This window comes from Aspergillus eucalypticola (assembly GCF_003184535.1).
Source record: "Aspergillus eucalypticola CBS 122712 chromosome Unknown BO83scaffold_32, whole genome shotgun sequence".
In the NCBI taxonomy this organism is placed as follows: domain Eukaryota; kingdom Fungi; phylum Ascomycota; class Eurotiomycetes; order Eurotiales; family Aspergillaceae; genus Aspergillus; species Aspergillus eucalypticola.
The window spans coordinates 111,524-138,321 of NW_020290306.1; the positions used below are offsets into that span (position 1 = coordinate 111,524).

At 49.5% G+C, this 26,798-nt stretch overlaps 9 protein-coding genes across 9 annotated transcripts; 6 read left to right on the forward strand and 3 right to left on the reverse strand.

The window, feature by feature from the left end:
* Positions 1-141: 141 nt before the first annotated feature.
* BO83DRAFT_346640 (putative checkpoint protein kinase (SldA)) lies at positions 142-4,339 on the forward strand. The gene is made up of 3 exons (XM_025528786.1): positions 142-1,251; positions 1,356-1,803; positions 1,879-4,339. The coding sequence occupies exons 1-3, from the start codon at positions 262-264 to the stop codon at positions 4,086-4,088; spliced, it is 3,648 nt and encodes a 1,215-aa protein (XP_025383666.1). The 5' UTR covers positions 142-261; the 3' UTR covers positions 4,089-4,339.
* A 1,576-nt stretch (positions 4,340-5,915) lies between these two features.
* On the reverse strand, positions 5,916-8,129 carry BO83DRAFT_144803 (uncharacterized protein). The gene has a single exon (XM_025526191.1). It carries the CDS (start codon positions 7,940-7,942, stop codon positions 5,948-5,950), a length of 1,995 nt encoding a protein of 664 aa, XP_025383667.1. The 5' UTR covers positions 7,943-8,129; the 3' UTR covers positions 5,916-5,947.
* A 999-nt stretch (positions 8,130-9,128) lies between these two features.
* BO83DRAFT_144838 (uncharacterized protein) lies at positions 9,129-9,848 on the forward strand. Its single transcript, XM_025526193.1, has one exon. The coding sequence runs from the start codon at positions 9,385-9,387 to the stop codon at positions 9,790-9,792; it is 408 nt and encodes a 135-aa protein (XP_025383668.1). The 5' UTR covers positions 9,129-9,384; the 3' UTR covers positions 9,793-9,848.
* A 361-nt stretch (positions 9,849-10,209) lies between these two features.
* BO83DRAFT_144809 (uncharacterized protein) lies at positions 10,210-10,977 on the forward strand. The gene has a single exon (XM_025526192.1). It carries the CDS (start codon positions 10,353-10,355, stop codon positions 10,806-10,808), a length of 456 nt encoding a protein of 151 aa, XP_025383669.1. The 5' UTR covers positions 10,210-10,352; the 3' UTR covers positions 10,809-10,977.
* A 1,959-nt stretch (positions 10,978-12,936) lies between these two features.
* BO83DRAFT_144870 (cytochrome P450) lies at positions 12,937-15,144 on the reverse strand. The gene is made up of 6 exons (XM_025526194.1): positions 14,797-15,144; positions 14,624-14,740; positions 14,467-14,569; positions 14,347-14,415; positions 13,691-14,296; positions 12,937-13,627 (listed from the first exon to the last, which is right to left on the reverse strand). Exons 1-6 carry the CDS (start codon positions 15,019-15,021, stop codon positions 13,197-13,199), a joined length of 1,551 nt encoding a protein of 516 aa, XP_025383670.1. The 5' UTR covers positions 15,022-15,144; the 3' UTR covers positions 12,937-13,196.
* Positions 15,145-16,120: 976 nt separating this feature from the next.
* BO83DRAFT_382095 (putative pyroglutamyl peptidase type I) lies at positions 16,121-17,353 on the forward strand. The gene is made up of 2 exons (XM_025532154.1): positions 16,121-16,375; positions 16,432-17,353. The coding sequence occupies exons 1-2, from the start codon at positions 16,265-16,267 to the stop codon at positions 17,140-17,142; spliced, it is 822 nt and encodes a 273-aa protein (XP_025383671.1). The 5' UTR covers positions 16,121-16,264; the 3' UTR covers positions 17,143-17,353.
* Positions 17,354-17,584: 231 nt separating this feature from the next.
* On the forward strand, positions 17,585-18,874 carry BO83DRAFT_382096 (MOSC domain-containing protein). The gene has a single exon (XM_025532155.1). The coding sequence runs from the start codon at positions 17,685-17,687 to the stop codon at positions 18,741-18,743; it is 1,059 nt and encodes a 352-aa protein (XP_025383672.1). The 5' UTR covers positions 17,585-17,684; the 3' UTR covers positions 18,744-18,874.
* Positions 18,826-22,182, reverse strand: BO83DRAFT_144935 (DNA-directed DNA polymerase POL5). Its single transcript, XM_025526195.1, has 5 exons — positions 21,709-22,182; positions 21,057-21,645; positions 20,201-21,006; positions 19,850-20,152; positions 18,826-19,798 (listed from the first exon to the last, which is right to left on the reverse strand). The coding sequence occupies exons 1-5, from the start codon at positions 22,078-22,080 to the stop codon at positions 18,908-18,910; spliced, it is 2,961 nt and encodes a 986-aa protein (XP_025383673.1). The 5' UTR covers positions 22,081-22,182; the 3' UTR covers positions 18,826-18,907.
* A 2,811-nt stretch (positions 22,183-24,993) lies between these two features.
* BO83DRAFT_276671 (ankyrin repeat domain-containing protein) lies at positions 24,994-26,364 on the forward strand (the record flags this gene model as incomplete). The annotated part of the gene is made up of 2 exons (XM_025527078.1): positions 24,994-25,203; positions 26,092-26,364. Coding segments are annotated over 2 exons (483 nt in total), but the record flags the coding sequence as incomplete, so codon positions are not given.
* Between the last annotated feature and the right edge of the window lie 434 nt (positions 26,365-26,798).

Consider the following 26,798-nt stretch of genomic DNA (forward strand, 5'->3'; position numbering starts at 1 on the left):
AAATATTACCCGATATGGACTAGTGCACATGTGACTGGTCGTCGAGGTAACGAGCCACAGTGGGACTAGCGGCTGTTTATCGATAAACTGCCCGAGTCGGTCAATCCCATCCATTCAATCTCCTCGAGTCCCTTTGCTTCATCGCGCCAGCCCACCATCTCGACTTCTTCACCGCTGTCATCGCAAACTTACTACGACCGATCACTAACCACCCTCCACGCACTCGTTCTGATCCACTTCTCATCTTTATCTGTCGCCGCAATGGCGGCCAACGAAGACCATGTCAACTTCGACATCATCGAAGGCCAGAAGGAGAACATTCAGTCGCTACCAGGAGGCCGCTCAGCTAGAGAGTTGGCTCGCATCTTCTCTCCGCGCGAGTCTACAGATATCCTGGCTACACCGTCGCCAAATGATACCCGCACAGTGAACGATGCCATCCGCCAGGAATACGAAACAGAATTGCAGGCCATAGGAGAATCGGACGACCCGCTGGATATTTACGATCGATATGTGAAATGGACGCTGAATGCTTATCCTACCGCCCAGGCTACGACTGAATCCGGCCTTCTGCCCCTCCTGGAGCGTGCCGTGAAACACTTCCTCAACTCCCCTCATTATAAGAACGACCCCCGTTACCTGCGCCTGTGGCTCCACTACATCAGACTCTTTTCCGACTCACCCCGCGAGACATTCGCTTTTCTGGCACGCCACCGCATCGGAGAAGGACTTGCATTGTTCTACGAAGAATTTGCGGCTTGGCTGGAAAGTGCAGGAAGATGGACACAGGCCGACGAGGTGTACCGGCTTGGCATTGACAAGGAAGCGCGCCCCGCAGAACGACTTGTACGCAAATACAGCGAGTTCCAGCACCGCTACGAAAACCACACACAGGACAACGGCCCCTCATCGCCTGCACTACCGGCTGTGCGCCCAGCATTGGCTGCCAAGGTCGACCCCTTCGCTTCGACTTCTGCGGAAGAAGCCGATCCCCAGGCCCAGCGCCCAGCACCCGCGCGCAGCGCTGCCCCGAAGACGAAATCCGGCAAGCCGAAGATGGCGATCTTTTCCGATGCCGATTCATCCAGCCAACCAGCTGTCAGCGCGCCGGCACAAGGGTGGGACAGCATTGGATCGTTGCATGACCGACGGAAGGAGAACAAGGTTGAGGCAAAGCCATGGGCAGGAGAGACTTTGAAGGCGGGGAAGAAGCCGGCACCGGCACAGAAGATGACGATTTTCAGGGATGAGGTAAGTTCAGGTTATTTTACCTACTCTTTCTGATTTCCGTATATTTACGATCACAGGACTAATTGGTGGCATGAACCGCATTGGTTTACGATTTATGTATTCAGTCAAATTCAAATTTACAAGCAAAAGAAGCATTGCAATCGAAACATGTTCCAGAGCATCGCGTAAGGGAAGCGGTTAACCCACGTACAGGGAGACGGGAGCGCGTCTTCGTCAACCTTGAAGCAGTATACCCAGACTACAAGAATCCGAATCATGAAGTGAGCTTCGAGGAACTTAGAGCCATCAGCCGGGGATGGATGGGCAAGAACTGGCGGGCCCAAAAAGAGCCCCTCAAGCAGATCTCAGGCAATGCTGCTTCTACGGAGATTCCCTCCGAGAATCCTCTTGAGCATGGCCTTGAGAATGACCTGCCACAACAATTTAAGCAGAAGTTGACTGTCAAAGATGCAGAGACTCACGACCCCGAACGGGGAAATTCGGCCCAGGAGAGCAGAACCAGCAAAGCGCGGAAGTTGAAGCTTCGTGAAGTGAAGGGAGAGACACAGACGAGTAAGTATCTACTTCGACTCATTTCGTACTTAATGCTCTTTTCATTCATTGTCTTGTGTACTAATCCAATTGAAGTCAAAATGAAATTTGATTCGCCCACTGGAGGCAAGATTCGCCGCAAGAGCACTGCGGAGCCAACCATGACTATCCACACCCGCGCTGCAACAGACGAGATCTATAGCATCTTTAATCAGCCACTCAAAGCAGAGACTGAGAATGCAGAGAGTAGTGACTTCGATGACGATGATTATACGAGCGCTGGAGAGAGCACGGTCACTGGTCGCATGTCTGCTGCATCAAGCGACTTCGGCGATGATGATACAACCTTTCATAAGTCGTTTGTCGAAGGTGACGAGGATGGGTTCGAAGATAACACTCGCGCTGAGAGTGTGGCAGATGGAGAGTGGACGCAGTTCTCGGCCTGTGATGTGCCGGATCTGGGCGCTGCTCATTCACCTGCCATGCCCGAGGACTCCACATACCATGACCGGGAGGATAACACGGAGCAATTCGATGATGCAGATGAAAATGGTGAGAGGCAGCGATTTGTCCCCCAAATGCCTGAAGATTACAATCCACCATATGGCCCTTATCGAGACCCCGCAATCATGGCTCAGAATCGCCTGCCTTTCATGACACCAATCGTTGAACAGACCGAACATTCTTTGTCAATGACAGCAGCGAGAAACAGCCTCTATAACGCGAAGACGCCGTCGAAGCCCCCGATGGGCAATCTCTTGTTGTCGAGCCCATTGCTTCCTGCCACACCTCACCACGATGACTTCCCTGATATTCCTGAAGACGTTGCTCTGAGCCCCACGATGGAGAAGTTTCGAACAAGCTTCAAATTGAGCCCTCTGAAGGAAATCACTCAGACAGGAGTAGTTATCAAGGAAGAGCTGTGCAACCCCACTGACAGGGATATTCGTAACACGATTCTTCGGTCATTGCAGCCTCCGCTGGCATCGTACCCTGGCTATCACGGCCACCCGGACATGGACACTCACTATGGCTCTGAGATACAGCGATACCTCAAGACAAGCCCAAAGCGTTCAAGAAGCGGGGATGAGGCATCTTTCGATATTCCCATCCTTGAACTTCCAGGTGCTGAGAGAAGCTATATCATCAGGCGTGAGCTCGGTGCCGGTGCTTATGCGCCGGTCTATTTTGCAGAGAGCATCGACAGTCTACCTTCCGACTCGGAAACCGACTCCAACAACAGAGATTCCCACAACCCTAGTCCCATTCGATATGACACACCCCGTCACGGCTTCGAAGCGATCAAGCTGGAGGTAGGACCACCCAGTGAGTGGGAGTTCTACATGATCCGCACGGCAAACGAACGATTGAGCCAGCATCCCGAATACTCCCGCGCCACTGAAAGTATCATCCGCGCACACGAGCTTCACGTCTACAAAGGAGAAAGCATCCTGGTCGAAGATTACCGTGGACAAGGAACACTACTCGATCTAGTGAACCTCATCCGTAACGAGCCGATCTCAGCCACCACCAACGCTGAAGGCGGAATAGACGAGGTCCTGGCCATGTTCTTCACAGTAGAGCTCTTCCGTACCGTCGAATCCCTTCACTCCTGTGGCATCTTACATGGTGATATCAAAGCCGACAACTGCCTCGTCCGCCTCGACGACAAGCCCGTCCCGCCGCCCTCCCTGATCGACCTAGGCGACGAGATCACCGCAGACCCACGCGAAATTCACTACTCTCCCCGGGGCCTCCACGGCTGGCGCAACAAGGGTCTCTCACTGATCGACTTCGGCCGCAGTATCGACATGCAAGCCTTCCAACCATCCGTCCAATTCGTCGCCGACTGGGAGACCGGCAAGCACGAGTGCAACGAAATCCGCGAGAAGCGACCCTGGACGCATCAAATCGATCTTTACGGCTTAGCAGGCACTATCCACGTCATGCTCTTCGGAAAGTACCTCGAGTCCATCCCCAGCGGCAATACCCCGGAGACAAAGACATACCGAATCCGCGAGTCTCTGAAACGCTACTGGGAGCGCGACATCTGGAACGACGTCTTCGACCTCCTCCTCAACCCCGGCGAAGAGAGATGGGCTCAGCTGGAACGCGCAGGCCAGAATCCTGCCGCTATGGCCAGTGAGGACGGACCTATCCTCCCCGTGACGAACTCTATGAGACATCTCCGCGAGAGGATGGAAGCTTGGCTCTTCGCTAATGCAGAGAAGAAGGGCCTTGGATTGCAAATCCGGAAATTAGAGGCTATTTATGCGGAGAGGAGGAAGCGCTTGGAGAAGTGTTAATCTAAATGCTTCTTTATCACTGTTCCCCTTACAACTCCCACCCCCACCCCCTTTGTCCTTTCACTAATAATCCATCATCCCCTTTTCGACGATGCACGTGACACGTACGTACGCACTTTATACCCCCTCTTGTCTTTTTTTTTTCTTTTTCTTGTGTTAGTCGCAGCGTTGGCGTTTGGGTTGTTGTTTCACAATCACACATGTGTACTTATTTCCTTGTTCTTATTGTCTGTTACTATATTATACTGGACGTTGGTCTGAATACATACTGTACCCACATACAAAGCACATTAAACACGGTAGTTTGTCCTAATATTTTGAGAGTTTCTTGAGTTAGGGTTAAGTTCATCTTATCTGAGATGAAGTCCTGGCAGCGGTTTTACGGAGCGATTAGACCAGAATGAGTTGTTACAGGGACGAAGGATAGTCTTGTGATAAAGATGGATACGAAGATATGATATTGTAGAGAATGCTAGCATGTCTAGAGTATAGGCAGTTGCTGATGGGATTAGGTGGTATGGTATGTATGCTCTAGGCGAGTATTGTTTCGTTCACTCGGACTCATTGGATCATACCAGTTCTGCTTATTATGATTGCTTCAATACCATTATCCATATCCATAATGAGCTATTGTTCAAGATCGATTGAAAATGCTATACTAAACAGCCGAGCTACAATGCAACCACAGTCAATAGTTTTACATATTGTTAAAGAAAGAAGAAATGTATTCTTGGGAAGAAATAGAGATAGTAAGAGACATAATGAGAGATGTAGACAAGTTGAAAGCCAATAAAAACATGCTTGACTGGAGCAAGACATGCTAAACAGATAGACAGACAACAGTGTAAGTAATGGTCAGTCAGTAAAGTAGGACGAACATGAAGCAAGTTCGAAAAAAAATTGTCAGTTAAAGCAAGGCTGAAACTGTAAGCTAAACGCTGCAAAGACAATGGGGCGCTTTCCATAAGACGTCGTCACTAAGCAGCTGCCAAGTCGTGCGGATTCGTTTCATCTATGAGTCATTCATTCAATATCGGCGTCTCTCCATTCCAATCATCACTGCGCATGCTAAAGGGGCATGCGAAAGGTTCATCAAGATCAAAGACGGATCGCACGGTTATGTTGAGTATTCAAATTCGGTGGGAAGATATGAGAACGAGATAAAGAGATGGAAAAGAGATTGAAAGATAGTGGGTTGCCAGAGTTGATTTGTTTTGTAAATTTTTCGATTTTCGGTGTTTCTGGCAATGTTTGTGATACTGTCGATGTTTGTTCAAAGAGTGTATGGAGTTCGGTATGTTGAGATAGAAGATAAGGAAAATCAGAGAGTGTAATGACCATCAACGTGCCTGCGAAACACTCCCCTGACAGGGGAGGTCTTTTTGTCGTTTGCGGTTTTCTAAAATGCCCCGGAGAGCGTTCCAACGATCATGCTGTATGGGTCAAGAGTAGAGAGGAGAACAAGAACACTGCGTAATAAACGACGGTCCAGTCCGGTTAAATGGGTCGCGGTTGGAAAATTGGCTTGTACACCTTTGAGCACCGTGGTGTACACCTGAACCGCTGAGAAAGCAATGTATGCATGTAGAAGTAACTTCAAACCACTTTTTTTTGTTTTTCGTTATTGTGGCCTGTTCTCTTGCGTCTACCATGCAATGTTGCTCCTCAACAAATGCAATGGCTCAGCGCGAGAGAAGCAAGGGCTAAAAAGTCATCAATTCGTGAATGCCGTTTCTGTCATTATATCCTTTGATCAAAATGCGATCAAGATCACGGTAAATCATCCCGGTCATTAGTGTAATAGATCGATGTGACGTTGACACAAGGTGAAACAGAGTTCTAACAATGCAGTATGCAATCTATTGCCTCGAGTACGGCATATTCAGGATTTGCCTCCGAATGCGCTCCGCATCGGAGATGCCTTGCTCCGTCGGATCGTAAGGGAGCCGACTAGTCCTTTCTTCGTTCCTCGGTTGACTGTTCGGACTCGTCGGCTGGAATTGTGGTAAAAGCCCGCTTGCGAACGGATCCGAAAGCGAAGGCGCGTGTCGAATGCGTCTCGGTGACGGCGGAACTCGTTTGGGCGTTTCTACCTTGAAAGGGGAGCCCAAGCGCTTGATACTGTCGCCACCGAGATTCAGCATAGGATTGGCGATGGGCTTTCCGACCATGGGATCTTCGTCGTTCCGAGAGGACGACGATGGTGGGGAGAACAACTGGTCGAGACCTTTGTGGTTCACTGAACTTATCGTGGCTCCACGGTTGCGAATGCGTATGCGATGCTGACCTAAGTCACTTAGCTTTCCCTGGCGGACAAGGTCTTCTAATTGCACCCGCGTATCTTGTTCTGCTGGCGATTCGCTGGCAGTTGCCACGTAAGGAGCCAGGTGGTGATGGTCGACGTTCGCGAATGGCTCCATGCGGGGCGGAGAACGTAGCCGGGAGCCCGTTACATGGATGGTTTCTCGCCGAGCCCTAGGTGTATGACGCTGAGATCGCTTTCTCGAGGCATTGGGCCCCCAGGTGTTATACGTAAATGGCGATCCTAGCCGTGGCACGGGCTCTTGTCTAGGGGCACTACCAGGATGTATTGCAGGTAGCTCCGGGATGAATTGCCGAGGCGCACTAAGTATGGGATTATTGAACCAGTCGCTGTTCATCTCTCGAGGCGAAGAGTCTTCCGCTGCCAGCTGAGCCAAAGGCCCAGGTACAGAGCTGGAAACGAGAGACACACCCAGGTCGCGCGTCGCATAGGCTGTGCAGCTACTGGGAGGACCGACAGCCCTGGGGGGTTCACCAGATGGCTGGGACAACAAGTCCAGGGCTGGCGTCGGGCTCCTGGATTGCATCATTCTCTGGTAGTGGGGAGCAATCGAAAACTTCTTTCTACACAGTAGTTTGAGCCTGCGCCGTGTCGATGCTTCTGACTTAGGCCAGGTAGGCTTCACCGCATCCACCTTGGGGGTGGGAGTAGAGTCGCTAGATGGACGTTGGTAGGAGAGTGTAAAAGGAAACTGTCGGTCGAGTCTAAAGCGCCTTCTCTCCCACGTCCGCTTGGCCTCCCGGGCAACACGGTGAGTGACCCCAAGCGGCGGAATGCTGCCCGGAGTCATTTTAAAAGGAGTAATGGTAGGGTCTTGGATGTAGAGCTGGTAAGTGTTCCATAGATGGTTGTCCATGTCCAGGGTCCATCGTTCCTTAGCATGCAACATCCGTGTCTTATTCTTGCGCGTCCGACACAAAGAGGGCGTCTCCGGAGCCGGCTTTGGTGGAAGCTCCAGGTGGAAGAACGGGTCGTATGAATCGCTCTCCATGCTGGTACAGCTTCCACCCGCTGAGCGCCGGGAGCCAAACGTTTCTATCGAGGAGACGGATGAATCTGATGCTTGCGAGCAGACGGAACTCGGGCGTTGGATACTCTCTCCCAGGGCCTGCGGGTCCTCCAGAGACCACGATCCGGTACTTTTATCCTCGATCGGGTCGGGGCGAATCTGAGCGGGAGGCGTTTTCATGGCCAGGCGATCCCGGGGCGGCGCTAAGAAACGGTCATCGCGGGAGGGTACTGCTGGACACGAGGGGCCCGCGAAAGCGTCGGTAGAGGGGACTTCAATCGAAGGTAAAGGGACATCGGATGGGTTCGGGTTGAACGTGCTGAGGTCATATTCAGCCTGCGCAAAGACATCGGTCCCCGAGCGGACGCGGGACCTACGTAAGCGGCAACTGGAATGACGAGGGGGAGGCGGTGGGACATCCAGGTGGTGCGAAACGCGCTCTGGTGTGCGAGGCTCACCCGACGAAGAAAAGGTGAAGTTCTTCGGCAGGGTGCGCGATAGGCCGTGTGGTCGACAAGCCATGATGTGTAGTCCCGTATCGGTTCAACGACGGTTTGCTAGCTAAGACGGTGACAAGTGGTAAGAGGTAAGTGCGTTATCTTGACAAATTGATGCAACTTTCCTATACCACTGTCATGTCGCGAACCTCGAGAGCGATGCGAGAACTGGTGCCTGACGTTCCAAGTTAAGCGCGGACGGAGATAGCCTAGATCGCACGATATTGTCCAATTCGCGTGAAGCGCGCACACGATATTCAGAGAACAACCAAACTCAACTCTGGAAGAGCAAGGGGGAAGAGAAATCCAAGAGCAATAGAAGTAAAGAAATCCGTTTCAGTCAATGGTGCAACGTCTGTGATCGATCTCCGAAGGGTCGTCGACAAGGCGCGCTTAGGGTTTATGAGGGTCGTGAGTCGTAACAGGAGTTGAGGGGAACAAAAACAAGAAAAGGAAAAACACGTCGAGGTGTGAGTGGTCGGATGTGGCGAAAGCGATCGAATTCGTATGTTATTCGATGTGACGCGCAACGATGTTGTGCAGCGATGCGCTTGGGGGGGGGGGGTGGAATTGCGAGAGGATCACATCGAACGGGTACCCCAGAGGAGGGAACTATAGAAGACGGGGAGCCGACATTGGCACACGAACACGCCAGACCAGCACAAAAGAAAAGGAAAAGGAAACGGAAGGGATGGTCGATGACGAGCGACAAGCTCGATCGGAGAAAAAAGGAGAAGCGACAACGTGGCTGTCGAGAAAGAAGGGGGTGGGATGTAGGGAAGTAACGGAGGGAAAGGAAATAAACGGGGGGTGGAGGGAAGAAGAGAATAATTAGAAGAGGAAGAGCGAGAGGATGAGACAGCCGAGGAGGGGGGGGGGCCGTGGAAGGGAAAGGGAAGCGGTAGGCGCAAGAAGCCGCGAACACTCACTAAAACTCCAAGCATCCAACTGCTAACTAACTAACTAAACTGAACTGTTAACCAGCGCCTTTTGGGTAGCGGAACTTTGCTCTGGTCTGCTCGGTGGCCGCGACAGGGACGAACTACTAGTCAACTTCCTTCTGGCTCCACCTTTTTTTCCCTTCCAGCAGGCCCGGAGATCACCACGTCAAGCCCATCAGGGCACCAAGTGGCCTCGCCGGTGCGCTGTTCACGGGCAACCTTTCCTATTCTCGCTAATCGAGATCGTTGTTCATGATGTTAGTTAACAGGTCGGGGATGACACTCTCTCAACCATGATCATTCTGAAATGCCACAGCTGCCAATTGCCATCATAAATGATCGTGAATCAACCCCGAAGAAAAATTAATGGATCAAAAAATTGGGGAAAAAAATTCGAAAAAAGGAAAACCAGACAGGGCAATTGGACTAGAGTCGCGACTGCTCAGGAATGCGGAGAAAGTCGATATGCTGCGTTTCCTCGTGAGCCACTCAGCTGCATTCTCTCTGCCTTCTTTTTTATTTTTTCATGCAGCGATTTCTTTTTTTCTGTTTTAATTTTTTTGTCTTTGCTGAATTCTTTCCCAATTTAATTCCCTCGCTTCCTCCTTTCTTTTTTTCTGTCATTTTTACCTGTTTTCTGGCCAATGTTGGTTCAACCGGAAGAAAGAGACTAACCAGTAGTACTCTTCTATCCTATTCATCCAGATCAAGAACCTTCGAGCACTCACACAATTGGCCGTCAAACTCACTGGCACACTTTTCCCTCTTACCCTCTCATTCTCGGGGGCTGGTCCATAGTAAGTGCTGCATCCCTCTAACCGCCTCACCGCGTTGCCCAACGATCCCTCGGGACGGGCAGAGGATTCACGCCTGCAGCCCGTCGACAAATGGCAGCCATCCTGATGGAGTCGCCCCAGTGGCCCCAACAAGATAGTCCAGAATCATCATAATTAATCTCTTTATATGGGGACACACTAGACTCATCAGTCTGCCGTACCTTTTGCACGGGCTGCAGGACTTGCGATCCAGAACAGTAATAGCTTAGCTTACCAGTCTAGATCAATTAGACTGGGCTGTGCCTCGTTCATCCGTGAGTTACTATACTTGCAACGTTGCGTTCCCCCTCCCTCTCCTTGAACTGCAAGGGTACCGAGAAAGGTATCCTCAATGCAGACCGAGTGCAGATGGCTCACTTGATCATTGACCATCCTCGCCAATAATTTCTCTCCATTACCTTGGGATTCATCACAATTCCCGTGCACCCGGTAGCACCAGCACACTAAGCAGCAATCTCACCTCCAAGGATAAGAGGGAAAACGACCTACCTCATCCTACTTCATTGTGGCCCCATCGATCTACACGCAACGTTCTCTAGCGAGCAAGACCGACTTCCACCCATGACGGGACCGTGTGATCCAAACCATCCCGGTGGCTGGGAGGGAGGTGATAGGGAAAAAAAAAAAAAGCCAAATAAATAGATGAATAAAAAAACTAATGAATAAAAGATCATTTCTCTCCCGCCCCCCAATCAACAATGTTGGCAAACCAGGAATTCGGGGGCGTCCCATCGGTGCTTTCAGCAAGGTGGCCTCGGGTGAGTACCTCGATCAAATTGATCATGGTCATGGTCATGAACTCCAGTCACCTGCAGAAGCGGTTCTCCACCGCCTGGGAACGAATCGAACCCCGACGCACTGGGCATGCATTAGCACCCACCGCCCATCAACCAGTAGTATCATGCCCAGCTTGGGCATGGAAATCGGAAAAGGCACCACCACGCCTCGCGGACGGCCCGAGAATGATCGAAACAGAGGAAAGAAGAGTCATGGAGTGGAATATTCTTTACGACCTCAATCCACAAAGTGGTCCCAGTACACTTGCTATATACTCCCGTGGTCTTCTATCTCTCAATCCATGCCATATTCTCCCTCCTTCATGAAAGAAATCTAGTACTATATTCCCGCAACAAAGCCAAACCGGGCACGGCACGGCACCTATTGAAGCAACACTGCACGTTCATGTCAATCAATTCGCTTATCGCCATTCGTCTCCCCCAATGAACGCGTCAAGGGCGGGGTAAACGCGACTTTAACGCGTCCTGACACGCGCATCCGCGCGTTTGGTAACTGACTGTATTCACCTCGGTTCCTGCCACTCAGCGCCCGCGACCGCCTGTTTTGGATTTACGTACTAGCGTAAATCTGCCTGCGCCGGGGAAGGTTCCATTGTTCCTGGCTAATCCATACTTTTTTAGTATCGTCGTGCTACTATACTTTAGACCACACTACTAGTAGCTTACTACTAACCTACCGTTTAGTTCCAACTCCATCAATGGACCTAGAAATAGTAATTCAGATGGCTGGGGATGGAGACAACACGGACAGAAAAATTTCAAAAGCACTGATGATATTATAATTATAGCAATACGCAATGTTATTTTTGGTACTGAACGATGGAGTTGTTGCCTTTTAGGGTGTAGTTTGTTGATATTGTTCTTGACTAGTATGATGTTGAAATGTTGATAATTGTGGGACACGTTAATATGGATTGATCAAAGTGGATATCAGTACTGTGTACTACTATTTATCGCGGACATAAATAAATCCCGATGCTTTTGATTGCATGATAGTGGTAAGTACTATGGTAACTGCCGTTTGGGGGGTCAATAACAACAATAACCGTCCCAGCCTTCTTATTTTTCTTTATAGACAGTACTAAAATGGCAGTGCAAATCAACTACAGTAGCACTACCTATCCCAGCAAAACAAGCAAGTATTCGTACCTCAGTTTTATTTATGAATAGCTCGTTCACAGCAGTAAATTCTACTACCTACATATACCCACCTACTCCCAACCCATCTCCTGTAGTCTTTCCATACCATGCAATACCCATACAGTTACTAGACAAAAGTAATGGAGTATATGTACATTCCAACCCCAACAAAAAAAAATAATAACATTGAAGATAACCATGCTCGACATATCTGTACACTGGCGTGCGCAGTACTTGCTTGCTTGCTTGTGCTTATACTGTATGCTACTCTAATTTCTGTTAACGGTTAACAGGCAGGAAATAGTACGATCCAGGAAAGCTACCAGCTAGCTAGCTGATCTGGGACTGGGAACCACTCAGCAGCACGGGGCAACTATTGAACTGTGGTTGTTGGTTGAGCTAGGATTGAAGTAAGCTTGATTCTTGCTGGATCCATGGTTCATGGGTGTGGTTTATCTAGGATCAGGGGGACGGAACGTTGATTTAGTTAAGATTTCTTTCATGTGTAGACGAAAAATTAGTAGGATAACTAAACTGTATATATTCTCGTGTATATTGGATTGATTTGTTTTCTAGAGAATTATAGGTAACTGTCAATTATTGTAGAATACGTATGTAGTAAAGACATTATCTCGTGTCATCTTCCATATTGATCCATTGTGCGCCACTTTATCTAGCACCCATCTATTATCATAATACTCACTGGAGAGGCAGTATGCCCTCTCCCTCGGGTTACTATTCCCACATCATTATTATCAACCAGCCCTAACGATTGACTGTAAGCAAGTTAGTACTTCCCTCTCGTTCTACACCGCAATCTCCTTACCGCGTATGCGCATCTGCACTATGCACTATTGTGCCCTGTATGGAATACACAACATACTATTTACCTATCTACACATCGAACTATTATTACTCAATAGTAAACTAGCTAACTAGTATCTACCCACGTAAGCGGTCTAGCCTACCTGCACCTGCACCTGCAGATAATGCAATGCAGTGGTTCATGTTCTTTTCTTGCTTACTGCTTACCTATTCCGGAATAACACGTAAGACAAAAACAAACAGCCTTGACTCCTGGAAACCTTTCCGCCTAGATAGCCGGTATCTGAGCATATTTCATTCTGCAACTAGACACTCGCCACAATCATCTTCGAAATACATAGTAGAATAAAGTGTGACGAATGGAATCAGATCACAAGCTAAGAATGCAGTTAGTGTATGTGCGAAGAATAGAACCGGTTTTGTATCTGGTGCGGTATTATTCTCGTTAGCGTCGCCACATTCATCCCTTGCTTCGAAACTGGTTTTTTTCGTGGCCTTGTTGCATATGACTGACTTGTCTTGGATGCATGTGGAGACGCCGTTGGAAAGAACAAGAAAAAGCAAAACAAATCATGTCATAAGGCGACGTGATCTGCTGAGATATGTCTTAGATTTGTTGTGATCTTTGTATGTGGTTCTGATTGGTTGATCGAGTTGATCGGGATATAGGCAGTCTAGTATGTACACAGTACGCCGTACTGGTCCATTTGGTATATACAGGCTTAACGGAGAGAGACGGATCACGACAAATCAACCTCTGGCTGTCGGGGCTTGAATAGGAATTCCACTGTCGGATCGCAAATCGACTCTGTTCCGTGCATAAAGTTCATCGGTCGCGTTGTGCGGCCATCGGCGAACTTCCAGTCGTATCTCATGAGGAAGTGGATGAGGAGGATCTTCACTTCGTTCGAGGCGAAAAAGCGTCCCGGGCATGCATGCATGCCGTGTCCGAAGCCGAGATGTTCCGGGCTGGTGGTCACGAACTGGAACCGGTGCTCGTTGCCGGGTTCTTGACGCTTCTTGTAGAATCGGAAGCCATCGTACGTCTTCGCATTCGGGTAGAGAGTTTCATCCTCCATGTTGTGCGCCGAAACTGCTACGCTGGCGCCCTTGGGGATGCGGGTGCCGTCGGACAGCATGATATCTCCCATAGCGAGGCGGTTGAGGAAGGCTGTACTTGTATGTCAGAAGAGCCCTAAGTTGAGGGTTGAAGCGGGCTGGACTGGGCGCTTACCAATGCCGGCGGCGTGCATTCGCTGGGATTCCTTCAGTACGCTATCCATCAGTTTCATCTTGGTCAAGCTGGTCTTCTTCAATCCTCCGTCTTCGCTGACGATAGCGATGATCTCGTCTCTCAGTGGCTGGATGTGCTCCGGGTAGGCTGTCAAGTCGTACATAATGTTCGTGAGGAGGTTAGAAGTCGTGTGGATCGCCGCCAGAGAAAGGCCGACCTGGGCAACAGCGATGTCTATCGGCCGGCCAGCAGCAACCTCCTCGAACCAGTCCAGCGTGTCGGCGTGCGTCCTCGGAGGGTCCTCTTCAGGAAGCTTGCCTTCCCGGATAAGTTTCCTCATTTCCACCTCACGGTTGATGATGCCGGAAGCGATGCGAATATCTTTCCGGGTCTCACGAGTCGACGGCAAGAACCAGTGGACAAAAGGACGTAGGATTGAAGGGTAAAGTCTGAGGTCACGAGCAGCCACGAAAGCGTGGATGGTATAGTTGACGGAAACGTCCAGCCACTGCTTGTCACGACAGATCTTCTCACCCAGAAACACAAGAGAGGACAGGCGAGCTACGATATGGGGAATCTCCTGTGCAAAGTTGAAGGAGAGCCATTCTATATCATGTTAGAAGGTCGACTACAGTTCATGGATGTGAGTCACGTACCCCCGGTGTCCGGAAGCTTTTCATTCATGACTGTAGCTGTCTCCCTTGAAAGTGGAGTGATCAGTTGCCCTGCAAGAAAGTCAGTGTTCTGCAGAAGATTGTTCCCCCGGACCACCTTACCAAGCCCTTGAGTAATCTTCTTATTGATCACTTCAAGGAATATGCCCTCGTGATCTAATCCATCGAACGGCTCAAATCCTGGGATCTTGGATCCAAAAAAGCTCTGCCCATATGTCAGTATTTCCTGTGTGCATACCCACTAGTGAGTGGTACATACCTTCTTGTTTGCTTCATTGAAGTCAAGAAGTGGATGGTTCTTAACTTCGTCCACTAGACTTGGATGAAGGACAATCGTTGGCCTGGCGGAGAAAACAACCTGGAACGATTTTCTACCCTGCAGGTATATTAGCTTCCGCCGCTAATGCGTTGGCGGCACACTTTAATCCATACCTGACTAAAACCTTCAGCGAAGAGCTCCTTTGCAGACGTAACAAATCGTTGCTTGGCTTTTGTGTTTGTGATCTCCCACTTGCTTTTGCCAATCAGGGGAATATTCTTGTATGGAAAACTATCTGCTAGTTCATGATAGAAGCTGGAAACAAAGACCAATACTAAGGCCAGTACAACGCCCTGCAAGAGGTGTTGATTATCGAGGACCTCAAGGATGACTGCCATGGCCGGAGTGGGTAGCGAAAGGTGCTGTGAAAATCATGGAAAAGAGGGGCCAGAATAGAAATCGGCGTTGGAACCGCCCGACTACTTATACGAATATATACTTTTGGAATAACCGAGTTCTCAGATGCCTTGTCTCCACTCCATCCTTGTCTATAAGGATGGATCATCGAATACGCTTAATACGACGAGACGATCGGGTGAGATATGGAAAGCCGCTCATTGACAGCAACAGGGTGGGCCGGAAGGAATGAACCATCTGGGCGACTCAGGACGAGGGATGGATATCGGGTCTCCCTTTCGCCGAGTTGTGATTGACACAAAGGTTACCCAAGGAGGAATGTCGGTTGGGAACCCCCGTCGTATCGTGGTTCGAATACGTTCGCTTTGCGACGGAATACGGCACAAACATAGTCAGAATCAGCCAGCTGGTCTAGCCTGCTCCTTGATAAGCATAAATCATGGCTGTGCTTTATGTGAGACTGCGACCTGTTCTCATCTGGTTAGTCAAATGCCATTCCACTTCATCATCAGATACTTCGATTTGTCTATTCGTTCATTCGTTTATTCGTTTGCCTCCATCCGGGGATACGCTAAACCATATTCGGACCACGTATTGGCGTATCGCGGGGGATGCCTGAACACCTTAAATCTTCGCTGAACCGCAAAGTGCTGACTAGAAATAATTTAGCTCAAGGATCGGAGGGTATGTGCTGTGTATGTGTTGTGTCTGTGTTCTCGTGGGTGCATCATTATGAGTCTATTCCAGTCACACAAGTCAATCCAGACCGTGGGCCATTCAGAGGGACCAGAAACTAAGTGCGGGTGATCAACCGCGACCGGCCCATATACGGAAATTCGTTGGTGATGAATGGCATCCAATAAGCTGCAAACTATGGTCGTAGAATGACTTTGCAGACATCCTCATCGTCGAAGAGAAGAACAATGAAGACTCAGGGAGGCATGGAAGCAGGAAAAGAGACTGCGGCCGGCGAGAAAGGCACGATGCGACGAAGCCTTATCTCGTGACGCCAAGACAATGCGGGGAAAGCTGCCCTTCAAGACCCAACTGGTCGGTCTCTTTCTCATTACAACCTCATCGCCTGGTTTAACTTTCTGGACCGTGGTGGCTTGGAAGCCGGTCGGATCGAGTTCTCTGGCTGCTACCTGCTCTTCTTCGATGACTGGCCTTTGTTAACCCCAACATTCTTTCTCGGTACATCTGTAGGGATAGTCAGTGCTTATCATGGGAGACTACGGCCCCGGAGTGTCGTCGCTCACGGCACAGACACCTGGGAATCCGCCTGTGTCTGGTACAGATCAGGATGAGATTTCAGTTCTTGTAACAGGCTTTGGGGTAAGCTTTCGACTTCTATGCCGTTCTCCTAATATCGCAGCTCACATGTTCTACAGCCATTCAAGTCTAATCTAGTGAACGCCTCATATCTGATAGCCTCATCACTACCACCCTCATTTACCTTCTCACCTGCCTCTTCAGACGGCTCCGAAGCTGTTCCCCGTCGGGTTTCGATAAATGTTCACCCTTCACCCATACCTGTTGCATACTCCACGGTGCGGACGACACTTCCTGTCATTCTCGATGACTATGCCAAGACGCACGGGGGACGGCGCCCAGACATTGTCATTCACATTGGCATAGCAGCAATGAGGAATTACTATTCCGTCGAGACGCAGGCTCATCGTGACGGGTATCTGATGTCCGATATCAAAGGCAGATCCGGGTACGAGGATGGCGAGAAGCTGTGGAGGGAGCTCGACTTGCCACTGGTGCTGAGAGCTGGCCCCTCAGAGGGACACGCCTCGGAGAAGAAACACCTCAGCCCCCGGCCCCCGAACGATGAATTTCTAACAGCATGGAAGACCTTTTGCCCTCCGGAAACCGATGCGCGGGTCTCCACTGATGCCGGACGCTATCTCTGCGAGTTCATCCTGTACACCAGCTTGGCACTGGCGTACCAGGCAGGTGAGGATCGCAATGTCACTTTCTTCCATGTTCCTGCGTCATGCTTGGATGAGGATATAGAGACGGGCAAGGAGGTCGCCGTCGCGCTGATCAAGGCTCTTGTGACTAGCTGGAGTGAGCAGCAACACAGCGTTTCCTAGCATTTGAATGGCTTTCTAAATTTTGGAGTTGTGACATTGAGTGATTACTAGCAGCTTTGGTTTATCGGTGGTTCTATCTGATTACTATAGTTTTGGTTATATTTGCATCATTGGATACGTGTGGGCGCCTGATGGTCATGATTGCATCACACCTAGCACCGCACATTTCGAGCATAAGGAGTGTCGATATATAATCACCATCGTCTAATTACTGGTATTGTATTTTTGTAAGATAGAACCAATCTAGATTGTGTTCTCACGCCCTATATGAACAAGCTCAACCTAAGCTAAGTATGCGGCCGTTAGCGCAATGCGATTTGATATCCCGTTGGCGGAATAAGGATGGCAGTTGCGGATATTGCGGTTATCTTATCTCTCTTATCGCCCATTTCCCTGCGCAACTTTCTATTGTCTCTCTTTCTCTGTCTCACTTCTTCCACTTCCTCTTTCCAAACTACACACTGACTCACACAGCAATGAAAGCACCAAACAATCTCTAACAACCCACACGCAATTGACGAACTCAAAAAACAATAGCCACAATGGAATCATCCACCCTCTTCCTCCTCACCACCCTCACCATCCTCCTCCTCCCCTTCCTCCTCTCCCCCAAAGCCACCCACATCCTCAAACACAACCTCAACCTCCTCCGTCACCACCACCCCAAACCCACCACCATCCACTCCCTCTACATCTACCCCATAAAATCCTGCCGAGGGATCCGTCTCCCCCAGACAACCCTACACAAGCACGGCCTCTCCCTCGACCGCCGCTGGATGTTCATCGACGCCAAAACCAACCAATTCCTTACCATCCGACAAGACTCGCGCATGACGCTTATCACAACAGCCCTCTCCGCGGACTCCTCACACCTGCTCATCTCCATCCCCTCCTTCTCCAAGGACAAGGATATCTCCCTCCCGACAAACCCTACTCCCGATTGGCTCGCGCAACATACTACCCTCGAACACGTCACGATCTGGGACACAGTAACGGATGCGTATGCGTACGGGGCAGACGTCAATGCCCTATTCTGTGACTTTCTCGGCCGAGAGGTGAAGCTAGTGTATAAGGGCCCTGAGCGCCGCATTCTGCGCGGGAACGGCGCCCCCGAGATTCTGGGTAGAGAACAGGATACTTATTTCCCGGATGTGCATCCGGTGTTGATTGCTTCGGTGGCGTCGATTGAGGAGTTGAATGCGAGGTTGGTGAAGGGTGGGAATGAGGCTATTACTATTGAGAGGTTTAGGCCGAATATTGTGGTTACGGGAGATGTGCCGTGGGAGGAGGATTCGTGGAAGGTCGTGCGGATTGTAGGTAATGGAAAGGATGGGAAGAGGGAAAATGGGGCAGTGGAATTGGATATCGTGGCTAGGTGCGCGAGATGTCAGGTTCCGAACGTTGATCCTGATACGGCGGAGAAGCATCGTCGGCAGCCGTGGGATACACTTATGAAGTATAGGCGTGTGGATGAGGGGATTAAGTTCAAGCCTTGTTTTGGGATGTTGAGTGCCCCGAGGCAGGAGGGGAGGGTTGAGGTGGGTATGGGCTTTGAGGTTGTGGAGGTTACCGATGGACATCGGTATATCAAGGGTTTCTGAAAGAATTATGTAGTATTCGGTGAGTGGTGGTAATCGTGATGTGATGTCTATAACTTAGTATACTAGGAGGGAGATTGTGTATATATTACAATCAATGTTATTGGGACTGGTCCCAATCAATCTCTAACTAATAGCCCATCTATACAGTAAGTCCTCCGTAGCAGCTAATTCTTCATCTGCTTACTACTCGACACACACCAATTATTCCAATCGGTAAAGAACGACGGCTGCACATGACACTTCTTGCTAATGAGCTGCGCCTTTCTCGTCTCACCATAAACATCCACCACCCCGGCAATCGTCTCCCTATCATGCGCCACCAGTGTCTTCACCACCAACAAACTAGCCTGACTGCACGCCGACGCATGCGCCGGCGGCCCACTATGCGTCGCCTCGGTATGAATCGACTTCAACAGCTCCCAGACCGGCTCGATCTCATCATCCAGCTTCGGCAGCGCCGCGCCCTTGCAGTGCTTAGTGTACTCGCGGAGCACATTAGCAGCCTTATTCGAGATCTGCTTGACAGTGGAGCGGCGGGTAAGGCGCAACAACGGCAGAAGGAGATCAAGCGCCAGGATCTTGGAGTGGCATTTCTTGACGTAGATTTCGAGCAAATCGAGAACACGGTTCTTGAAGTTGACCATGTTTTCTTTGGCGTCCTTTTTGTCTTTCTTTTGGCCGAGGGCGTCGCGTCGCGCTTTGAAGACTTTCACGAGTTGGGTGTCGATTTCTTCCATCTCGTCGTCGTTCATGTCGGCGTCGGAGCCTTCGGAGTCGTCTTCGTTGAGGTCTTTGTCGGCGCGGTGAGTGCCGAGCGCTTCGGCGAGCTTGGCTTCGAAGATCGCTTCTTCGAGGTCGTTGCCGGTGGATTCGTTGTCGTCTTCGTCTTCGTCGTCACTTTCGTCGTTGTCGGAGTCGGAGCCGGCGTCGCCGTCGATGACTTCGACGTCGCTGTCGTCTTCTCCGTCGACGTCCATCATGTCCTCGTCGCCTTCGTCGTCTTGTTGGTCGAACATTTCTTGTTGGCCAGCAAGACTTTCCTTCGCTTCCAGGATCTGAGATGGGATGTTAGTGGGGGTTGTGAGGAAGTGGGAGTCTGGACATACCGAGGTCAACGACTCCAGGCCGTTCTCTGTAATGCTGTCGGCGAAAGCACCAAAGACTTGCTCACTCATGCGGCGGAAAAGCTGAGACTGCTTGGATGCGAAACTCAGCAGGATCTCCACAAGAGCGTCCGAGGCGTCAGAAGTTTCCTCCTTCTTGGACTTCTTGTCGCCGAAGATCTTGGTGTAGCAGAAGTCGAGTTCCTCCAGCATGGAGGCGGCATCGGCGTCACCGTTGTACACTTGCAGAATGGTCAAGGAGTACAGCAGCTTGAAGGCATCGATGCTGGCCTTGTCACCCTTCTCCTATTATGGGTTAGTAATGGATGGTGGCTATGCCGACGATAGACTTACCATATTAGCGAGCTTCTTCAGTGACTTGAAAGCGTTCTTTACGGCGTCCTGGATAGTGTCGTTCATGTTGATGATGAACTTTCCGTGCTCTTCAGACTTGACAGCGTCACGGATGTGGCGAACAACGACGTACGGAACGCCCGCGTACTGTTGCGTAGCGATGAGACTGTTGATACACGAGTTGATGCGGCTCCGGAAGAGCTCCTGTGTCTGTTCCGTCACAGGGGGAGTGACGGACTGGTCCCGGCCTTCTTCCGCGGGCTTGAAGTAGGCGAACCGAACAAAAGCGAAAAGGATCTTCTCAAGGATCTTCTGCATGCCATCCTCGTCGTCACTGGCCGAAGCCCGGGCACGAACAATGGACAGGAGGAGACCGGCCAAGAACTGGCGGCTCGAAGCAGCAGCCTTGCTGTCAGTCGTTCCCGGGGATGCAATGAGGGACTCGAAGAGCGGAACGATCTGCTTCAGAGCGGCCAAATTGGCTTCAGCGACAATCTTCTCCACGGTCTTCGTCTTGGTTGCCTGGTCGAAGTTCACAGATCCGGTTGAGCTCATGAGACCATGCACAGAAGCGGCGGCGAACTCGGGCTCCTTGGACACACGTGTCTGGACGGCCTTTGCGACCTTCACGGCCATGCGGTGTAGGTATCTGTCTTCGACAGCAAGCTGGTTCATCAGACACCTGACGAGGTTCTTGGTAAACACCAGGGAAGCCAAGCTCAGGGGAGATTCGTTGATGACCTTGTTGAACAGAAGGAAGCCCCAGTATTTACGTTCCTCTGAGGATGAAGAGGCGAAGAGGCCGTCTGGACAGTTATGTTAGATAGATGCCACCACAACTGAGGGAGAAACTCACTGTCGACAACTTCCGTCCAGAAGTCAGCGAAGCTGATACGGGATGAAGAACCCTTCGACTTGCTCTCCTTTGTCGGAGCATCGGCAAGTCTGCTGATGACAGTGTCCCAGGCAAAGTGAAGCTTTGAGTTCCAGACTCCAGACGACTTTGCCTTGTTTCCGCCTTCACTTTCGGAATCAGCAGAGGAAGACTCCTTCATAACCTTGGCCAGCTGGTTCCTCTCCTTTGCGTCCAGAGGATCATCGTGCTTCCAGACCTTACTGGGGAACTTTACTTCCGGGAACAGGTCCTTGGCAGCGAGCCAGATGGCCACTCCCTCTGGGGTGCGTGCAAGATCGTTCGAGCACAGACGCTCAAGCGCGGATCCCAGGAACTTAGCATCAGCCTTCTGGGCTGCAAGTTCGTAGATGCAGCGATAGATGATCCAGCCGCACTCCTCCCGGATCCAGGGCTTCTTCTTGGCCAGTTCAAACACCAGGTCCAGGAGCTTAGTCCACTCGTTGAATGGAGCGTTGGGCTTGAACAGAATGGATGACTTGATGATAGCCTCGGCACCAAACAGACGACCGAAGTAGTGGTCTCTTTGTTCCTGTAGAGTAAAGTAAGCATTGCATTGTAGAATAAGATGCGACCTAGATAAGGATGTATTTACCTGACCAGACTCACCACCAGAAGCATTAGACTGCGACTCCCAGATGTTCATGACAGTCGAAATATTCAGTTCGGACGACTCGCGGGGAGCTCCAAAGACCTGAGACAGGACCTCAGTCAATGCAATAGAAAAACCAATTCTGGCGGCTTTGCGACTACTGCAGAGACCACGGAAGAGTCTCTGCAGGGTTTTTTTGATCTGCTCATCGGCGGGGTTCTTGTCGGAAGTGAACTGAGATACCAGGGCTTGGGCAGCCTTCAACCTGATATCGTCCTTCTCATTAGCGAGGTCTTCATAGATCTCGACCAATTTGGTGTCGACATTGACCGGCTCACGGCGCCGCTTTTTGGACGCGGCATTGTTTTGCGCCATTGCGGGGAATGAAGAATTGAAAACTTCCTCGCCAATAATTAGATGTATTGAAATGATTCACAGATGATGAATCAATCATAAGACAGTCGCTGGACAGACCCACGACGACTGGGATGCAGGAGTTGCTTGCGATTCCGCTTCCGAAAATTTATGAGGCGATTGGCTTAATCGGGTTAGCGCGCCCCGGACGGCTTGGCTCTTTACATAACACAACTTATACTCATAAATCATTATACTACACCCATCTATTGCTGTGTTTGTACCTGTTTGAATCGAACTAATATAGCTATGAGTCAAGTCACAATACTTGTCTGCTTTATGTGTGGACTCTTACGGAAGAATATCTGGGGTATGATGCGAAAATACTTTGCGTGCTGTTGAATCGCTGTTATCTTATCGCACTGCGTATGATGCCTCTATATCAAAGGCCCCAGTATATCGAACCGCTATCAACTACTATGCAGTGTAGTTGTGACTCACACATGAGAAAGCTTAGGGTGTTGCCACATGATCTACGGTAGTTTCAGGGTAAGTAACTGAAGGGTCATTGGTGCCGCCGTTGTTCATGCCATGATATTAAAGGTCAGGGTAATCCCTCCCCCCAAAAAAGAAGGCTCTTTGGCCTAGAGAAGAATAAATGGACTTCGTTGATGCTATCAAGATTTATATTGTTCCTTAATTGGTCTAAGGGTCTGCCTTTTTGTCTTCCAGATCCGCCTTCGTGTTCAAGCCCTGTTCCATAGCCGGCAATCTCCAACGCTTCATCCATTTTGATTGCATCAACTGCTCTGCCGTGACTCTCTCACCTGGCTCATATCTTAGCATTGGCCCCATCAAACCAGGTCAAGGTTGGAAGGAAGACTCTGCATAAAGACCGCGCGCCGGAGATCTCCCATTTAGTACAGACCGATGTCCATATACTTGATGAAAAGGAGAATGGCTTGCTGGAAAACCTACTCTCTGGTGGCTGAAGGAAGAATATGGTTTCTGAGAATTGTCGAGACTTTTTGTGTGGGTTCTAAGACATTCCAAAATTACACAAAGAGATCTCTGTCTCTTTGAGAGAAACTCCTTGACTTATACGCCAAACCAGGTCTCAAAGAAAGCCCTAACAGGTACGCGGTTTGAAGGAACATTGCCATCATCGCGAATAATGGGCTCCGACTCTGGCTTTCCATATTTCGAGTACGATTTTAGCGTGGAAAGCGTATATATCGCCTTCGGAAACTCGACTAAAATGTTTTCCTAGATGAAACTCTTGATAAGAGGATTAGTTGGTCTATACGATTAGGAGTGTGTAATAACTACATATCGCCATGGGCAATATTTTCACTATGAAGAAAAGCAATTCCACGAATGAGTGGATCGATTATTGACTGCGCAAGCTGGGCTGAAAAACGCTCGATCCCCGAAGACTCCTTCGCGTCCAAAGAGCTCATTCGAGCTGATAGTGACAAGGCATCTTTGCCTCTCTTTGGGGCCAGCAACCCAAAACTTGTCGAGGAGAGGCCGGACAATATCCCCTCCAGGCTATTCTTATAACGTTCTTAGGTAGCGAAGCAGACCAGGTTCATCTGTGTTGCCATTGGAAAATGCAATGATGACCTTCACGGCGACATATCTGGAATTTTGTAGATCACGGGCCAGTCATAGAGTGGAGTGTCCTCCATGCCCAAGCTTATCAACCAGTCGGTAGCGGCCTTCTGTCAAATCTATCTCCGACCTGAAGAGGATGATAGCCCCAGGACAATATAAGATTAGCTCCTCCACATTCTCAATGAGCTGATATGGGCTCTTGAAAAAAAAAAAAAAAAAAAAAAGGGAAAAAAAGAAATCTCTAGGCTTGGTGTGCAGTGGGCTTGTCAGTGAAGACATTATATGGGTTATACCGATGTGCTCTTAGTTGAAAATAAGTACGCGCAGCTTTCCATAGTAGTATCTTGCTAACAAACGATTGCCGCGCATAGATGCCCGACGGAGGTTCGTCGGTGGATAGGATGGTGACGCTCAGAATATTGCATTGCTTTCTTCCCTTTGTAGTGTCTTTCATCAATGCTTAGTGATGGCCTGTTCCACAAGGATTGGTGACGCACCGGAGAAAGGATACAGCCATTTCTTATGGAGCCAGGAGATAGGAACCTGCCTCATAAACTAGGTTTTTGTTTTAAAGTTATCCTGATGGAGTGAGCTTGCTCTGTCTTGTGAATCCATGGTATCAGCCAATGATAAAGGGGTAAGGGACTTTTCGATCTTTATATGAAGTTCCCATATGCGAAAATTCGTCGTTTCCGCCCATTGATGTCTTTAAGATGCCTTTTCATTGTGGTGCAACCGTCAAGATAGATGGCCTGAGCCTAACTTGTCCACAATGAAAGACCCCTATCTCGGGACAATGGAACTATTGTCATTGAGATCAGTCCTTTCATGGTTCTTGCCGTTGCAGTGGATGAGATTTGACGAACTCAAATAACTCTTGAACCATGCTACAGGGGATATATAGACTTACAAAATTTCAAGTTCAATCCTTGCCTCAACCCTTCACTCCCTTCTTCACAGACTATACACTCCTATTACTTCTCGCTAGCTTGTCAACGAACCTAACGCATATCCACGATGAGTTCAACTACTAGCCTTGACTTTATTCCTGCGGAGCTTATCGTCTCGATAGGCGATTTCCTCAAACCACCATCACTGGCCGCCTTTGCCCGTACTGCAAGGCGATATTCCCAACTTTTGACGCCCCAGCTTCTATCTCAATGGCTCGTGCGCGGACGTTACAGCGGCCGTTGGTTCTCATGGAAGCACACTAAGCATTGGAAATCCCCTCATATCATTGAATACTTTGAAAAGTCCCCGTCTGATATATGTCGGGTTTACTATTATCAAACATTGCTGCACCGATTTGCAATTGGAGGTAACTTATGCCTTGTGAAGCTCATGTTATCTAGGGGCGCAAACATCAACGCGCAAGATAAACTTGAAAATACACCCTTACATTGGGCTGCCCGTGAAGGACATCTGCATATTGTTCAGGCTTTGATTGAAGCCGGAGCAGATGCCAATGTCGAGGACGAGGACGGCCATACACCACTGGAGACAGCCATAGTACGCGAGAAGTCGGCCGTGGTCCGATACCTGCTTGACTCAGTCCAATACGCCCAGGAAGCCATTCTGAGAGCGCTCGGTGACGAGATGATGAAGGATTGCACAGACTCAGATATCCCCATAATGATCTTTCATGCTCTCAAGGATTCCGGCTATGATTTCAGCTCGACTGACGCTAGCTCTGAGGGATATCTCCATTCAGCCACCTCGAGAGGAGATATCACACTTGTGCAGCTTTTGCTCGCTGACGGCTCTGACCCTTTTCAAAGGAATGAATGGGGGGAAACAGCCTTGTTCATTGCCTGCTCGCAGGGTAACATAGAACTGGCAAGGCTCCTAATAAGCGCAATGCAAGCTGCTGGCGGTGACCCCTTCATAGCAAATGGAGATGGTATGACGCCACTGCTTCGAGTCATGGAACATTATCAAATGAATCTGGATCTCCTCAAACTTCTTCTAGACTCCGGAGCATGTGCAAATGCTTCGAATGATTTTAGGATCCGAAGAATCGCACTGGAGGGCTCTAAGAGTGTGTTTGAGCTATTTCTTGACCGTGCACCTTCCTTATGGACATCGGACGCATTAGAATCATGCCTCCTGACGTATCTATTCTATTTGTCAGTATCATATTGTTACATAAATACTGATTATTTCAAAGCTACAGCCAGGATTCTAAAGCTGGCCAAATCTGGAAGGGTGAAAGTCGATGTATCCAGCTCAAAGAACTCACTAGTCAACCATACACCACTCTACTTCGCATGTCAGATTACGTACGATCAGATTCGGGCTTCTGACATAATTCGCTCTTTGCTCGAGGCAGGGGCAGATGTTGACATACCAAACGGCATTGGCCGGACACCTATTCACAATGTTTTGAAAGCATACAGGGACTACCAGGACCGTGAGTTTATATTGACGATGATCAAATCCAGCAAAAACATCAACCAGCTCAACGAGGACGGCGAGAGCTATCTACATCTTGCAGTCAAGTATAACCACCCACGTGCTGTACAGCTGCTGTTGAGCAAAATGAGCAAGGATGCCGTGTTTGCCGGTAATAAAGCCGGCGATAATGCTCTTCACTATGCTATGGAAACTGGAAATACCTCTATAGTTCAGCAGCTTCTAGCCGCCGGGTTCGATGTTAATGCCAAGGGCCGGTTGGGAGAGACGGCTTTACACCGTGTGTCACGCTCTAGAGATACGCATTCTATTGCATCATGTATTACGTTGCTGGCTGAGGCTGGGGCGGACATGAATATACTAGACGATATTGGAATACCACCTATTCATAATTCGACGAAGCAGGGAAGTCACGAAGCGGTTGAGGCTTTTTTAGACAAAGGCGCTTCTGGGCATGAAGGTTGCAAGGTTTGCAACGACCGCATAGAAGCAGTCAGGAAGTTGAATGAGGAAAGTGAATATTGAAGTGAAATGCTTGTTTCTTTCTACCTCTTTTCCTTTTCCATGCTTCATTGTGTGGGGTACAAGACAGAACAAAAGAAGGCATTGTTGTGGCGCCATTGTCAAGAAATAGACTCTGGTCGTCAGTTTCTTCAATTTTTAATCATGCTAATTGTCTGGGCAACGGTTTGGTATATTTGGAGTTGGCT